Source organism: Egretta garzetta, unplaced genomic scaffold (assembly GCF_000687185.1).
Source record: "Egretta garzetta isolate BGI_Z169 unplaced genomic scaffold, ASM68718v1 scaffold782, whole genome shotgun sequence".
NCBI classification, from domain to species: domain Eukaryota; kingdom Metazoa; phylum Chordata; class Aves; order Pelecaniformes; family Ardeidae; genus Egretta; species Egretta garzetta.
Window position 1 is genome coordinate 480192 of NW_009258785.1, and position 14329 is coordinate 494520.

General features: G+C 40.5%; 1 protein-coding gene across 5 annotated transcripts in view; it reads left to right on the forward strand.

Annotated features, from left to right (window-relative positions):
• Nucleotides 1-391: 391 nt before the first annotated feature.
• RIC8B (RIC8 guanine nucleotide exchange factor B) overlaps nucleotides 392-14329 on the forward strand; it is a 35373-nt gene continuing 21435 nt past the window's right edge. The window contains exons 1-3 of one of the 5 annotated variants that reach the window (XM_035889190.1): nucleotides 392-436; nucleotides 2702-2749; nucleotides 13525-14133. In XM_035889190.1, coding sequence (XP_035745083.1) covers nucleotides 13657-14133 — 477 coding nt within the window. In that variant the 5' untranslated portion in view covers nucleotides 392-436; nucleotides 2702-2749; nucleotides 13525-13656. Of the gene's footprint in view, nucleotides 437-2330; nucleotides 2487-2701; nucleotides 2750-13524; nucleotides 14134-14329 lie in introns of those variants that run through there. The other 4 variants (XM_035889191.1, XR_004841290.1, XM_035889189.1 and 1 more) reach the window with 4 other exon arrangements.

Here is a 14329-nt window from a genome sequence, read left to right on the forward strand (position 1 = left end):
TGGGTGGGGGCGGGTGTCAAATGGGCTGCCGGGCCTCCCTTGGTTTACTTTTTGGGGTTTTTTTTTTCTGCGTTTCTGGCCGAGCGGAGGGGAGAGGGCTAAAAGCAGGGCTGCAACAGGTCGAGCTTTTAATGCTGATGGGTGTCAAAGAGTGCCTCGTGTCTGCCGCCGCAGCGTGACACCTGCGCGCCGTGTCAAGAAGCGAAGGGTTTTCCTGGTGTGGCGGGAAGCAGGAATTGGGAGTGAAGCTAGGTGTTAGGTGGATTCCCCCTGCCCCCGACAGGGACGTTCTGGCACCCAGATTTCAGTAGAGCAGTACAGCCCGTTTCTGAAGATCGCACCTCAACCCATCAGGCGCCTGTCCTTTGCGTAGGCGCTTCTGTGACTGGCACGCGAGTCCCTAAAGCGGGTACGGACTCGGAGTTTGGCTTTGCGTGTAAGTTAAATGTAGTTGTTAAATTAACTAGTTAATTAGTTACATTAAATCAGTTAAATCCACTGAAACTTAGGAATCTGTTACAGTAACAAACATTCATGTTTTTATTTAAAGATTCCTACCCCTGTTTGGAAAAGCCAAATGAATGTGGGTTGGCGTACGGTTATGCTTCAGCCTCCAAGGGGATGGCTTGAAGTTTGCTGTCCTACGTGCAATATGTTTTTAGTCTAACAATGGCAATAACTGGTATCTTCACTCAAACTTGAGCTTCCAGAAGAAGCTGGAGCAACTGTCTTGATGTAGGCTGCCTTTGTGCACATGAAATTCAAATGTGGAGATTGATGTGGTTGCAGGGCACTTTCTCTGAAGGACTGGTAGGTCTGGAGTTCATTAGACATGTCTAACTTTTAACTCGCTGACCTCTAAGGCACAGAGGAAGGATTCTGTTTGGGGGAACCTTTTATCTCCTGTCCTTGCCCTTGAAAATGACCCTTCGGTACGTGTGCTCAGTCAAAAAGCACTTTTGCTGGACTGCATTTTATACCTTCTCAGTAGCTTCCCCAGGTGAATTATTTAGGCTGAAGTTGAATCCCCAAGGACAGAGTGAGAGCTGGCATGGTTTCTATTCTGGCATTTCAAGTCTTGAATGAAGTCTTGGACTTATGTGTATAGCTTCTTTTGAAGTGGGATGGGAATCTTTTAACACTGTCTCGGTGTGGTATTTCTCATACTGTGTTTCTTGTAAAGAAGTTTACCTCCATGTTCCCTACATCTCTTTTTCTGTGCCATGTATTGCTAACTCAGATATGTTGCCTGTGGGCCAGCAAAGACTGGCCACAGTATTCTAGGTTCCAAATCTTCACCCATGCCTCCTCTGGGCTTTGGGTTTCCTTAAATTTGGAAAAAACTAAATATGCTTTAATTGAAGACAAAGGATGGCTTAAGTGTAGTTCTAAGGTGCAGGTGGCTATAGAGTAACCATAATGAGAGAAATTAACAGGTCTGTTCTTGCTCCTCTGTGCTGTCCCATTTGCAATGATTATTCCAAATCTCCATTCCTGCAGCACTTACACTACTTGCCATTGCCACATTTCTTTCTTAAATTTCCAAAAATGCAGAAATTCCAAAATGTGCAAGTGCAGAGATTGCCTTCTCTTAGTTAATTGCTCATCAGTTAATGTTCACCTGCTTTTGGCTAGCATGTTGCTGAACTTGTGTGGTTCAGTAGTGTTATTGGGAGCCCTGTAAGAGAAAGGAAAGGAATTATTTTCCTACCACCCTCAAGGATCTAACTGGTATTGGTAACCCTTGTTGGTACAGTAGATGTCCAAGGCCTTTCTGTGTAATTGCGAGCTTGTGTCATGAAAGGCAAGAGGCCTGCTGACGTGCTATGGAGGGTCATTTTCGCTTTTCAGTTGCTTGCCTGATGCAGCAAGTTATGCACTAGAAATAATAGAAATGGAGATATTTTTTGGTTTTTTTTAGAAGCTCTTCATCATGCTTAATCATCTAGCTTGGAAGTTTTTAAATGTCACTAGAATAACTCTTTGGTATTACTGCTGTTTTCTTTGACTGGCACAATAAACTTGGTGTCATGTGAGTAACATTTCACTACTAATGTACTTCAGGATACCAACATAGAATTAGACTCAGTTACTCTTTGAAGTGTTTAACAGGAAATAAGTACTCGTTGTTAGACCATGTCTGTCTTGTGTTTAACTGTACCAGAGAAACAAATACCTTGGTAATGCTTTTTGGCTATTGCCATAATACAGAAACTGGTAGTTTTTTGTAATAAGGCTTATTTGATTTGTACTACTTGATTTCTGGGCAAGATTATACCGTGGTTGTTCCTGTTTGGGATGCCTCAAAGTGCAGTCAAAAGCTTGTAAACAAGAACTGCTCAGGGAGGAGTCTGAGTGATAAGGTATCCATAAAACACAGGACTGTAGCTGATGTTCTTTGCCTTGTAAAATGCCATGTGTGAGGTCGTTAACTCATGTCAGAAACACAGCCCACAGGTCAAGGCTTGCTCTGCACCAGTAGTGAGGTAATTGTGAAATCATTAGCTGGAGCTGTTTACGGAAGCTCTTGCTGTTGGGTAGAATGAGAAAGGACATGAGTTCACATGGTTATGGCCTCATTATCTGAGGCTGGTTTTAACCAGTCTCCTAAAGTTTTGTAACAGTTTTCCAGGTATTACATACTTGGCAGCTGATGTTCATGTAACAAATGTAAACTCTTCTTTTTTTTTTTTTTTAACAGAATCGGGCCATTTTCAGATTTGATCCAGCAGATGAAGACAAAAGAAAGGTAAGTAAAATAGGCTGTTGAGCTGCATACCTGCTCTGGTTCAAAGTATAACAAAGGAAGAGTAGTCTCTGAACTTAGCTGCCATTGTGAAAGGGTGCAATTAGTGATTATAAAGTTCTGGTTTCAATATTGCTTCTTTATTGCGAGAGACATGACGACTGCCCATTCCCCTTTTTTGCTGAAAAAGAAAAACAAATCTGCCTAACAAAAAGCCCTGTCTTGACTAAAAGTAGTATCAGAAAAGCCTATAAATAATTTTGCTGGGTACAGATTTGGGGGTGGGGGAATAAAGATACTCTCTTCTTCTGGATCGGAGATAAACATTTTGCAGTACATTTTTGCATTTTTTTTCTCCTCTCAGCAGATAGCAATTTCTTGTCTATGTTACTTAGAGAATATTAGAGATTAAGATGAAGGGATAAATACAGAAGAAAGCTCTGGAGCCGTAAGGGAGACAAAGCTACAGAAGTCTGTTAATCCAAAGGTAGCTGTAATCATCAGAATGTGTACTGTGCATGTCGGGTTCCAAAGATGGGAAATGTTTGCGTGTTACAGCATGGAGCTGTACAGGTGTGTCAGGGCTTAACAGGTCCCTTGAGATCCATCCGCAGCCTCGCATTTGAAGCTTGGGCTGCTCTTGATTTTTTTTTTTTCCCCGTTATTTTTATGGCATAATATGTAATGACAAGACCCTTCCTTTCTTTTCTCTAATTAGTTTTTGGGCTGATTTGCATATTTATTCAGAAGATGTTCGTTAGTGAATGAGGCTGCATGTTTCCTGTATTTTTGAAATAAACTCAAAGCTTGAAATAAGAATTGCAACATTCCTGCAAGGATACCTTGTCTCATATTGGAAACGCATCAATTCATTCTGTGATTTTGTGCAAAACCTAAATATTTTCAGGTCTTAAGTCTTTTTCTGGTAGAAATGGGTGGGATGAGTCTCTCTGTCCTTTGCATTTACAAACCCATCAGTTATGTGTGCGGTAATCTTAAGTGGCAGTTGTTTATTGCACAAATGACTTGAAGACCTCTTAGCTTGACTTCGCCCTTGTGTGCAAGTATGCAGTTCAGCACAGAAGTCATAGTGAGAGTTACATAAAACTTATGGTATATATTGCTGTTATCTCTCATAAATCAAAATAAAATAAACACAGGAATGTGGCCTAGAAGCCTTCCCCAGTCTTCCTGTACCATAGGTTTGTTTCACAGTCCTGGGAGCATTCTGAAAACATCTTTCCTTGCTTTGCTTTTTATGTCTTACGGAACAGCTGTTACAGACTTCATGAGATTGACCCACACACCCCACCCCCTGCTGATATAGGTAGCTTTCTTGATTGGGATCTAGATATGTGTTAAATGCAGAGTTATAACAGGATTTTTAGGGGAAATACCTTTAGTTTATTACAGCATATGGAAGTTTGAATCTGTTTTAAGGCTGTAGTTGAGCAATAGCCAGTATGACAAACACTGACGTATGTTTGATAGTTTTAGAGGCTGAATGTTGTAGAGGTGTGCATAGAGTTGAGTGTTTTATTCAGTGCTTTAAGCCTGCTGCTGTAGTTGATTGTGGCTTCTGTTTTGCTAAGAAGTGTTCTGAAAATCCTTGATAGAATTATTACTCAGTTAAGTTCTTGACACATTTTCTGGGCAAATTGTTGTTCTTTCTGTGACATTAACCCAAAGCTGAATGAATCTCATGAAGTGGTGTTTAGGACAGTAAGCGGTCACCAGTTCTGCTTAATATTATTCTAAAAAAAAAAATTAAATGTTTTTTTAAACTGCATTTTCATAGCATTGCTTCCTTACTGGAAAAGTTGTTCATCGTAAGTGATCAGAGTCACTTTTATAAAGGCAGCTTTTGTGTGCACATACTTGATAATAAAAAGCTTTGGGGCTTGGGGTTTTTTTTTTTGTTCCTGAATCTGCCTTCATAGTTCTCTGGGAAGCGGATAAGAAAAATACACCTCTGAACAGATGCCACTGAAGAATTCTACAGTTCTAAGGCTTCAGAAGACCAAAGTAAAATGTACTTGAAGCTGATGTTCAGTAGTATGGTGACAGGACTATGCATGTCTTTTTTAACTTGTATATTTGCTCATTATCCTTAGTGCCTGTAAAACATTCGGCGTTCTTCTATCCTTCAGTTAAGGTAAAGATGTTTTAAATTGAAAGGTAAAATGGTACCATGCTCTCTCTAAGAGCTAACTACTGAAATTATCACCACAGTTAACGGGGGTTGCTCAAAGACTTCATAATGTAGCTCATGGTAATACAGAAACGAGTTCCATTTGTTTAATACCAGAATACACTTGAGTTGACAGTATGAGCAATTCTGCTGCTCTTAGGGTGATTGCAGTGGAAGAGAGTTCAGGCAAAGGGTCACAATCCATAGTGAAGTCATGTTGTGGACTTGAAGTTCTGGTATGAGGGCAAATACAGAGGGACTTTAGGATTTTGTCTTTAGTTTCTGGTGCTATTGGAAACTTGCCATGTAACCCGGTGAACGCAATGCATACTTCTTAGTAGTCTCTTGCTGCATATTGGGTTTGTTCATGCCTAGGAGTAAATTTTCTTTTAGTTATTTGCTCCAGCAAGCCTCACAGCCTTTGTTGTCAGTTATTCATGTCTGTGCAAGAGGGCAAGTAAAAGATCAACAGCAGCAATGCAAGTTTTTTCACTGCCTCACCACACAGCATCAGCCATGACTTTAGGATTACAGCAAGGTTGTGTCTATAGTGTAATTGTATTGTAACATAGGCATAAGTGAGCTTTACACTTTTCTAGGTTGGATACTGTTAAGAAGAGGACAACCCGTATACAACAGTGACACGCTGTAAAGTGTGACCTTTCTAGGTCACAACTATGGCTTGACTACAGAAGCTGGCTAAATTGGACAGCAAAAGTTGTTCTGCCATAATATGGCTATCAAACTGGCTAAATCAGCAGTGAGTTTGTAATGCTGAACTCCAGGAGGGAAGTAGATTGTGTCCTCTAGAAGGCAGGAAGAAAGCTTGTCCATCGGGACATAGCCGCAGGACTTTAATACATCACAGAATGATAAAACCCACTAGATTGTAATGTGAGCTGTTACTTGTCCCGCTTGGTTTGTTTAATGATGTATGTGTCTGCATCGGCCTATATGATGGGTGCTATGGACATAAATCAGTTGGCAACCTATGTTGTACTGTAAGATTTAGTCAGATACCAGGCAGATCAAGTTGGTGCCATTCCTTCTTAATTTTTCATATACTAATAAAAAAATGAATTTCTGAGAGCCATTTTTCAGTTTGTGTGTGTAAACAGCATAGAAATTGCCAGCCAAAGGTAAATGTGTTCTGGAATAGCAGCTGAAATTAAGGCAGTGTGGCTGCTCTAGAGGAAATTAACCAGCTCTTAGAAATCTAAACTATCTGTCTCAGCCAGCCAAGAAGTTCTTGATGGTGTTTTGCTGGAAAAGGTTGAGCCTTCAGAACTGCAGCACTTCACAGCGGCCTGGCATGGTTGACACAAACAGTTGGTTCTTTAGGTCTCTGCCAGAATCAGCTCCAGAAGATGAGTATCTGGTAATTTGACCGGGCAGTCTCCTTGGTGAGAGGTGTTAGGCCTAGTGTCTCCTTCTCAATGTGGCACAGCAGGCACTTCAGCTCAAGCCTCATGTGCCCTAATACAAAAAGAAAAGTGTTTTTTAGAAATGCATTCTCATAATTTAATAGCTTTATTTATACCTTGATAGGCCCAAATCTCTCTTCTGAAGTAACAGCTCATTGTGCTGTTTACAGACTTAAAATGGTAAGAAAATCACAGCACTGTTTGTGTCCTGGAAATGTCTTCAGTACAGATTCCCTAGTTAGCCATGGTATTCCACAACTGGCAGGAGCTACAGCACCCTTTGCTTGGGTAATATAAGAGAGAAAGTAAATCTGTCCAAGACAGCAAGCAAGACTGACTTTTCAAATGGGACGAAGGTGCTGAGTTTGGCAAAGGAAGGGGTGGTGGGGGGAAGGAGGCAGCAACCAAGTGTAAGAATATTACTCATAAGCCATATTCTTACTTGAAAGGTAGGGTCTTCATGATTGCCGTATTTCTTCTTCAACTCCTTATGTATTGTCTGTTTCACCTCTTGTAGTACTTGCAACATCTGGTTTCTACTCTACTGGCTCTGGCTTACTGTGTTGGGTTGGACCTGTAACATAAATCTTTAAAGTTTGAGATCAGTTTTCTTGATTGATTGTTCAGGTTCGATTTGAACATAATGGATCTAAAATTCAAAGCCTCCTTTAGTGGGAGGAAAATCACCAAAACAGCCTTTTCCCCACATCACTGAATGTTTTAAAGGTGTTGAAATGGATGATGGTAAATCATATCAAATGTATTGTGGGACTTCCTCTCCTAATTAAATTCACAATGTGGGGAGATTCCTTAAGGCTGTGGGCTGTACCATACTTGAACTTTGGAAGGATGGAAGCAGTGAAGTGTGTTTGAGGGGGGAAGATGCTGTCACGCTCTAAATCTCAGAAGAAGCTCGTTAGTAGATAGTGCTGTTGTCACTGTGACACTTCTGGGAGGTCTGAAGGTTCCTGCTGCCACAAAGGCACAAACTTTTCTCCTCCCAGTAACTTTGTTGCAAGCTTTTAAAGTCTGTTAGCGAGTGTCCTATAAAAATATTAAGCTCAAGCGCTCCTGTGGGCACGCTGTGTGGTATCTTAGTATTAATTGTTGTTGTTATTGTTCTGACTTTACTGAAACCCCTTAAGGGAGGACCAGTCTGTAAGAGAAGAAAAGTTAATACACATCCTTCATTAACACTAAGCATTTTTTCTAATTCCCTCTGGTCCTTTCCACTCCCATCCAGACTTTTTCAGTTTTTACATCTCTTAAGGTTTACGTCAAGCCACTGAAACCCACCTCTCCTTTTAAACCCCTTCTTTCATCACTGGGTTACAGAGGTTATAAAGGGTTCTCTCTCTCTCCCTGTTCAGTGGGGAGGGCAAGGAGGGCTGCTGAGAGCCCAGCTATGCAGAATTTTACCTTTCTGTGACTCTGAATCTGTTGGGGAAATAAAGTTCCTTGTGCACTTTGTGTTTGGTGCTACCGTTGATTTCATTAACCATTATCACCACTGAACAGCTGCAGAACTAGGTTGAATTAAATGAAGAGTGTACTTCTCTTGAACCCCTAGAGGCAATTTAATTAAAATTGAAATTTGAAAATGATGAAGAACATGGGTCAGAAGACAAAGCAAACTAGAGGGACTTAAGCCAGCGCAGGAGAAGGAAAGCATGACCTGGTACCACTTACAATGTTCCCATTCTGCTAACTAAATGATGTGCCCTGGCACGTAATACTTGATGAGGCCGAAGACATGGCAGCTTCTGGTTCACCCATGCTAAAAGAGTGAGCAAGCACTCACTGTTAGGTCTGTGACTTTTCTTTCCCAGCTATTAAAGAGCAGGGAGGACCCATTTGATTTCTGTGGACAGTTCTTTAAAAACCTTGATTTTTGTTTAAGTTAAGCCTAACAAGCGTAGTAAGAATTTCCTAAGTCTGACATACTTGTGTTGTTCTCTGTCTGCTAATATCATTTGCTGTTCTGTCAAGATGGATGTATTTATGCCTTGAAATATACATTGAAGTCTTAAGAACATTGATCTTGAGAAATGAGTGAAGGTGATACAAACCCCCTGTTCTGCTGTTGTAGAACTTCTGTTCTTCATGGACTTCTCTGGCAATTTTATTACTAATATGCTCTGTCACTGAGGAAAGTGGAAAATGGGAGCAGGGTGTGTTTCCAAGTCACTTTCACAACAGGTTGGTGTTTTTTTCCTGTGCTTTAATTTAAACTTGATTGCGAAGAAGCATACCTCTCCTGGTACTTACAGCACCTGTGGCATAATTCAAAACTTAAGGTGCAGAGAAGAAGAGATGAAGCATGCACTTTCTTTCTGAAATCTTTAGCAGAACTTTTGTTCACCTTTGAATTGCAGCTTCTCTAGTACTGAATAATCTGTCTAAATTAAATGCTATATTCAGGAAAGCAGTGGTGTTTTCTTGGATTTGAATCCCTGCAGAATGGAGACTATATTCCCTTGTTCCTGCTCTAATCCAAAGGCCCATATAAGTAAAGAGAATGATTTGGCAAAGAGGAAGAAGCAAATAAAGGGAAATTGTCTCCTTTTTTCACAGAGACATTTATTACTCTGGTGTTGAGAAGCTACAGTAAATTCAGATGATGTAATGTAGGCAAAGTTTAGTGGTCTGTGAATGGAAAAAAGTGAATATAGGTCAAGTGTGCTTTCTAAACATCTTCAAACACAAAGAGAGGAGGTGGAAAAGGACCTCATATGCAGGCACCCCAGGACCAAAGAGCAAGTTCATGAAGTAACATATTTTTCACAAGCACTTAGCATCCTCAGCTGAGGTTGAGCCGGAAAAATATAAGCACCTGCTAATAAGCACTTACAATGCTCCTTCCCCCCCTGCCCCAATCTAATTAGCCTGTAAACAAAGATGCCTAAAGAAAATGGAAGTAAAGAGATGATACCTTTTTTGCCCGAAGCCACACAATAGGTCTGTGGCCAAGCAAGGAAGAAACCGCAGGTCTCCTGTATCTCAGGATATTGCTTTTTCTGCAGGACCATGTCACTGCTTAGCATCAAGCATTTATGCTATCAGGATAAAGGACCAAAATGGATTAATATTTTACTCGTCAAGACAAGATGACAGATGGGTGGTTTTGGGCTTCCTGTTTTAACACGCAATAAAATTTTAAAATGTTCTACCATTATTCACACTACAGCAGTGTATTGCCCTGTCTTAACCTTACTATTAGCACAAAAGCTGAGAATTCTTGAATTTTAGATAATTGAATGTATTTTACAATAAAAAAATTCAAAAAGACTAGAAACTGCCTTGATTCTGAGGAAAAGTATATGAAAAACACTTACTGCTGTAGCATGACTGATGAAAGTAAAGAAACGTTAAATTCATACACTAATTTAGGGGATACCAATAAACCCTGAAACTAGGGCAGTCATCATGTATTTTGTGGAAGGGGAGATACCTTGCTGTCTGAGTTCTGTCACTTGCTTTCATTACCAGCCAAATAAATAACATTTGTGTCCCTTAGAGTATGCCACGTTTATGGCCTACAGGGCGGTAGAAAAAGCACCACCCAAAGAAAACGAAAAGGATAATAATGCTTTTGTGGTCACATCCTTTCCTGTTTCTCTTTTTCTCTGCACATCACATCCCTCACGCCATCAAGGAGAGAGCAGAAAATGCGCTGTATGGCATTTGGGTTTAGTTGTCTCCAAGGCAGTTTCCTAACAGGATGAATTTTGTTCCTCGCTTCAAAACTTTCCATGGATAACTCTTCAACTATAATCAGATGAGATCAGCCAGCAATGGTTCACTGTCAGCGATTTTGGCAGCATTGCAAGTGATGGTTTCATAACAAAGCTGGTTCCTTTAAAGTCACTCTTGATGGCTCACCAGGGTCTAACTCCAGAGAACTTTGTCAGCATTTCCTACGTGTTTTTCACTTATGTGAGTCTTGCATCTTAAAAAAAAATTGTATTTTGCTGTAATGGCTGGGAAGCTTAGTCACCTGTTCTTAAGTGTGTGATGGCTTAGTTGTTCATATAGTATGCATAAGGCTGTGTAATTAATGCTTTTAAAAATGAACTCTAGCCTTGCTTATATTGTGAAGTCTTTTATACAGCCAAGGCTTTGGGAACGTGTAGGAAATGAAGCACCTTACAAGCACACCAATGGTTTAGGTTTTTTTAAGTTGTAAGTAGGTTGCTAAATCTCAAAAAAAAAAAAATGCTTGTGTTCTATTTAGTACAGCTCTTCAGAGTTGAGAATCTTCTGTTGCTGCATTTCACTAAGACTTGAAGCCATGAGATGATGGGTTTTATAATCTTTAATGAAATGGCAAGGATAGTCTTCAAATGTGTGGAGGGGAGGGTTAGGCTTCTACCTCCCATGGCAAGTCAGTGGGAGTTTGGTGGCCTTTGGGATCTCCCCTGCAGTGCTTTTGACATTTTGCAGTGACACTTCCATAGCAGCAGGTGGGTGCAATTTATGGGGAAAAAAAAAAACCAACCACTTCAGTGTGAATTTGGAAGGATTGGTCTCTTTGTAGTCAAATGAGTGTTCAGGTTTCATCTGAGATTAAAGGCCAGAGTGCCAGACACAGTATGGGTATAGGCTCTGCTGCTAACAAAAATGAGTGGAAACTCCCCTTAATTTCAGTGGGTATTGATCAGATCAGATAAGTTATGAAGTAATCTTTGGTATTTAAAGTCCTAGAAGAAACCTTCAGTGCTGTTAATGAAAAATCAGGTATGTTTTTGTGCTGTATTTAGTTGCTGATAAGGCAGTCTGTCTGGCCCAGTATGACTTTGAAGTGTTCATTCAGCATCTTGGTTTGGGGAGGGCTGGTGTCTTGGCTTTCTGTGTTGTTGGTATGGTACTGCTACGCAGTTCCTGAGGAGAGGGACAGTCCAGTTGGTAAACCAGCCATTGAATTTGGGTAAATTATTACAGACCACCTTGTAGCAGCTGATGTCAACAAGGAGGACTATAACTGCGAAGTCTAATAGAAATGTGCTTCAACAGGGAACAGAATAAACTGGCCCTTTCCTGGAGTTCCATGAACTGTCCGTTCAGTTCTATGCTACTCCTCAAAACCAAACAGACTTCACGACTGATGCTTCAGCTTGCAAATTGAAGTTAATTGTACGGAAAGCTCTTTTAACAATAGAAACAAAATTCTTGTAAGAAGTTGAGCTGTGACCAGGTAATTTGACTGTGGATCTAGACTGGTCATTTTTTGTTTCCTAGGCATTTTTTACGAAACGTTTCAAAGATGCCACCTTCAGAAACATTTAGTGCAGGTCTAGCATACTGTGCTCAAGTCAGGGAGTTGTACAGATCCATGGGAGCAACGTTAGGTTAATGTTGAAGAACGCTGAAAACTGTACTTGAGTATCTTTTTCGAGGTACTTGTCTATGAAATTCCTGCGATAAATACCTATATTCCTGTACAGATGGTCAACTTGGGGTTTATACTGTTGCAGTGTCTATAATATTCTGATGAAGATTTCTCATGTTGCCTGGCGGAGCTCACTCCTTGTTTTCAAACTCTTGCTGGATTAATCTAGTCAGGGCTGTGGAGATGTAATCAAGGTCTTGGTCGTCTGGGTGGTGCTTTTGGGTGGGCTTCACCCCAGGACAGGCATACTAGAAATCGTATTGTGAGTTCCTACTGTCTGACTTTGTTTACAGATTGTCTTTTAACATTGTTGAAGACTTGCCTTGTTTTCTCCCTTATTCTTTTGGAGTGTCTGTTCTAGATTTGCTTTAGACTTAACCTTTTTTTTATTTTATTTTGGCTTTAATTGTGAGTGATCACAGTAACAAAACTTGCTTGGATGTCCCAAGTGGAGCTTTTGTTTTGAACTTTGGGTCAGGGTGATGGGCTGCTATGCTCCCCGCCTTTTTGTTGTTGTGGTAGTGGTGAAACATGCAATTACAGAGACCATTCCCCAAGAATTATTTTTTACTTTACTAGTATTCCTATGCTTTTTAAAATCACTTTCTTATTGACATATAGTGCCTGAGACCACGATATGAATTTCAGGTCCTAAGTGGACTTCTGCACTAGGGATATTTAACTCAGTTGCTACTCTCTCTTCTTGGATAATTTATTTGTGTCAGTGGTTAAGACACAAAACTTGAGGGGTGAGAAGCAGGGAGGAACTGTGTCCCGTGAGGTACTGCCACTTGTCCTGTATTGCCACTTGTCTGGGAAATTCTTTGTAACTATACTTCTGGCTCTGGTAGAAGAGTAGCAGTGTTGTCCTGAGCTTAAGTCATAGCCCTATGGAATCGTCCCCCAACAAGCAATCTCTTCTGTCCTTTCTCCCTTTTGATTCGTCATCTGATTGTCCGTTTCTGTCTTTCAGAAGACTGTAATTCTTCTGCAGTTCAGATGTTACTGTTCTGACCTGCAGATTCTTAGAGTCTTGTATTTTCTCATGCTACGTTTATATGTTTGATGCTTACCCCTGCAGTTGCGTTGGTAGAAAGTATGGGTGAAGTATTTTGACTTCAAGAACAATCCCTGTTGACAAAGCAGCAGTTTTGCTGGCTTGGTAAAACTGCTAAAGCCTAAGCCTTCCAATAAAACCATGTTATGTTTCTGTGTCAGAGGTAACATTTTTAAGAGTCTTACTTAGGACAGCGGAAGTCCATAGATTAGGTTGAAGTGGCAACATAAATTACAGCTGTTGCCAAACATGGAGTACTAATACTTGCATGTTGAGTAGCAGTTATTTTGGTTTGGTTTCTTTCCTCCCAGCCTTCTGACTGAAACAACCTCAACTTATAATTTTGCAGGTACTGCAGGTGTTTTAAAACTTTTCACTTCTCTCTAGCCTTGTTACTCTGGCTACTCAAGTTTTTAGTCCTGATACTGAGAAAACTTTGTAACTGGCAGTGGTGGACAGCATCTGCCATTTTGGATTAACGCCTTTGCCAATGTTGATGTATTTGGATTGTATCCATGAGGAAAATTGCTTTTGTTGATCTTTGGAGGTCTTTTGCAATAGTTTATGTTTTGCAGAGCTAACACAGAATACCTAGTTTTTCAAGTCAAGTCAGCTGAAAACTCAAAAGTTACATGGAAGCTTTTACCAAATGTAGTTTCCTATTGCCACCAATATTTTGATGCTAAAACTGGTCCTTTTTTGTTTGTGTTTGCATAGAAACTGTTTGAGGGAATTCTAAACATCCTTGAAAAAGACACAAAAACTTCATGTCAAGTTGCCTGCCTGGAGGCCCTCCGGATTCTCTCCAGGGACAAGAAGGTTTTAGTTCCTGTAACCACAAAGAGGAACATGCAGATCCTTATGAGGCTAGCAAAGCTGGACACTGTGGAAGATCCTTTGGAGAGAGTGTCTGAATTTCCTGTTATAGTAGAAGCTTTAAAATGCCTCTGTAACATAATTTTTAACAGTGCTGTTGCACAGAAGCTCAGTTTGGAACTGAATCTTGCAGCTATGCTCTGCAGTCTTCTGGAAAAATGCAAGGACCAACAGTTTGTTGATGACATTAAATGCTTTGATTTGCGTCTCCTCTTCCTCTTGTCGCTTCTGCACACAGATATTAGGTCACAGTTGCGTCAGGAGCTACAAGGGGTGCAAGTTTTGACTCAGGCTTTGGAAAGTTCCCTGAGTGTAAGATGGACAGAAGAATACAAAGCAGCGGAAGATCATGACAGGCCTCCTCTATCTTTGCAAGAGACAGATTGTGCCATTGAGGCGCTAAAGGCTCTTTTTAATGTAACACTTGACAGTTGGAATGTCCACAGCGAGGTAAGTAAGATGTTAGTCATAATGTTAAGGAATGTAAAACTTGAGAAAAGTCTGAAGCTTATTCTTTGCTTTAATGTCTCAAGGATACGCTGAATAAGAAATTCTGAAATGCAAGATTGAGTGAGCGTAGGGGGGAAATCAGAGAAGCTAATACATTGCATTTCAAGGAACTAGAAAGCAAGTGAGGGACTTTTCT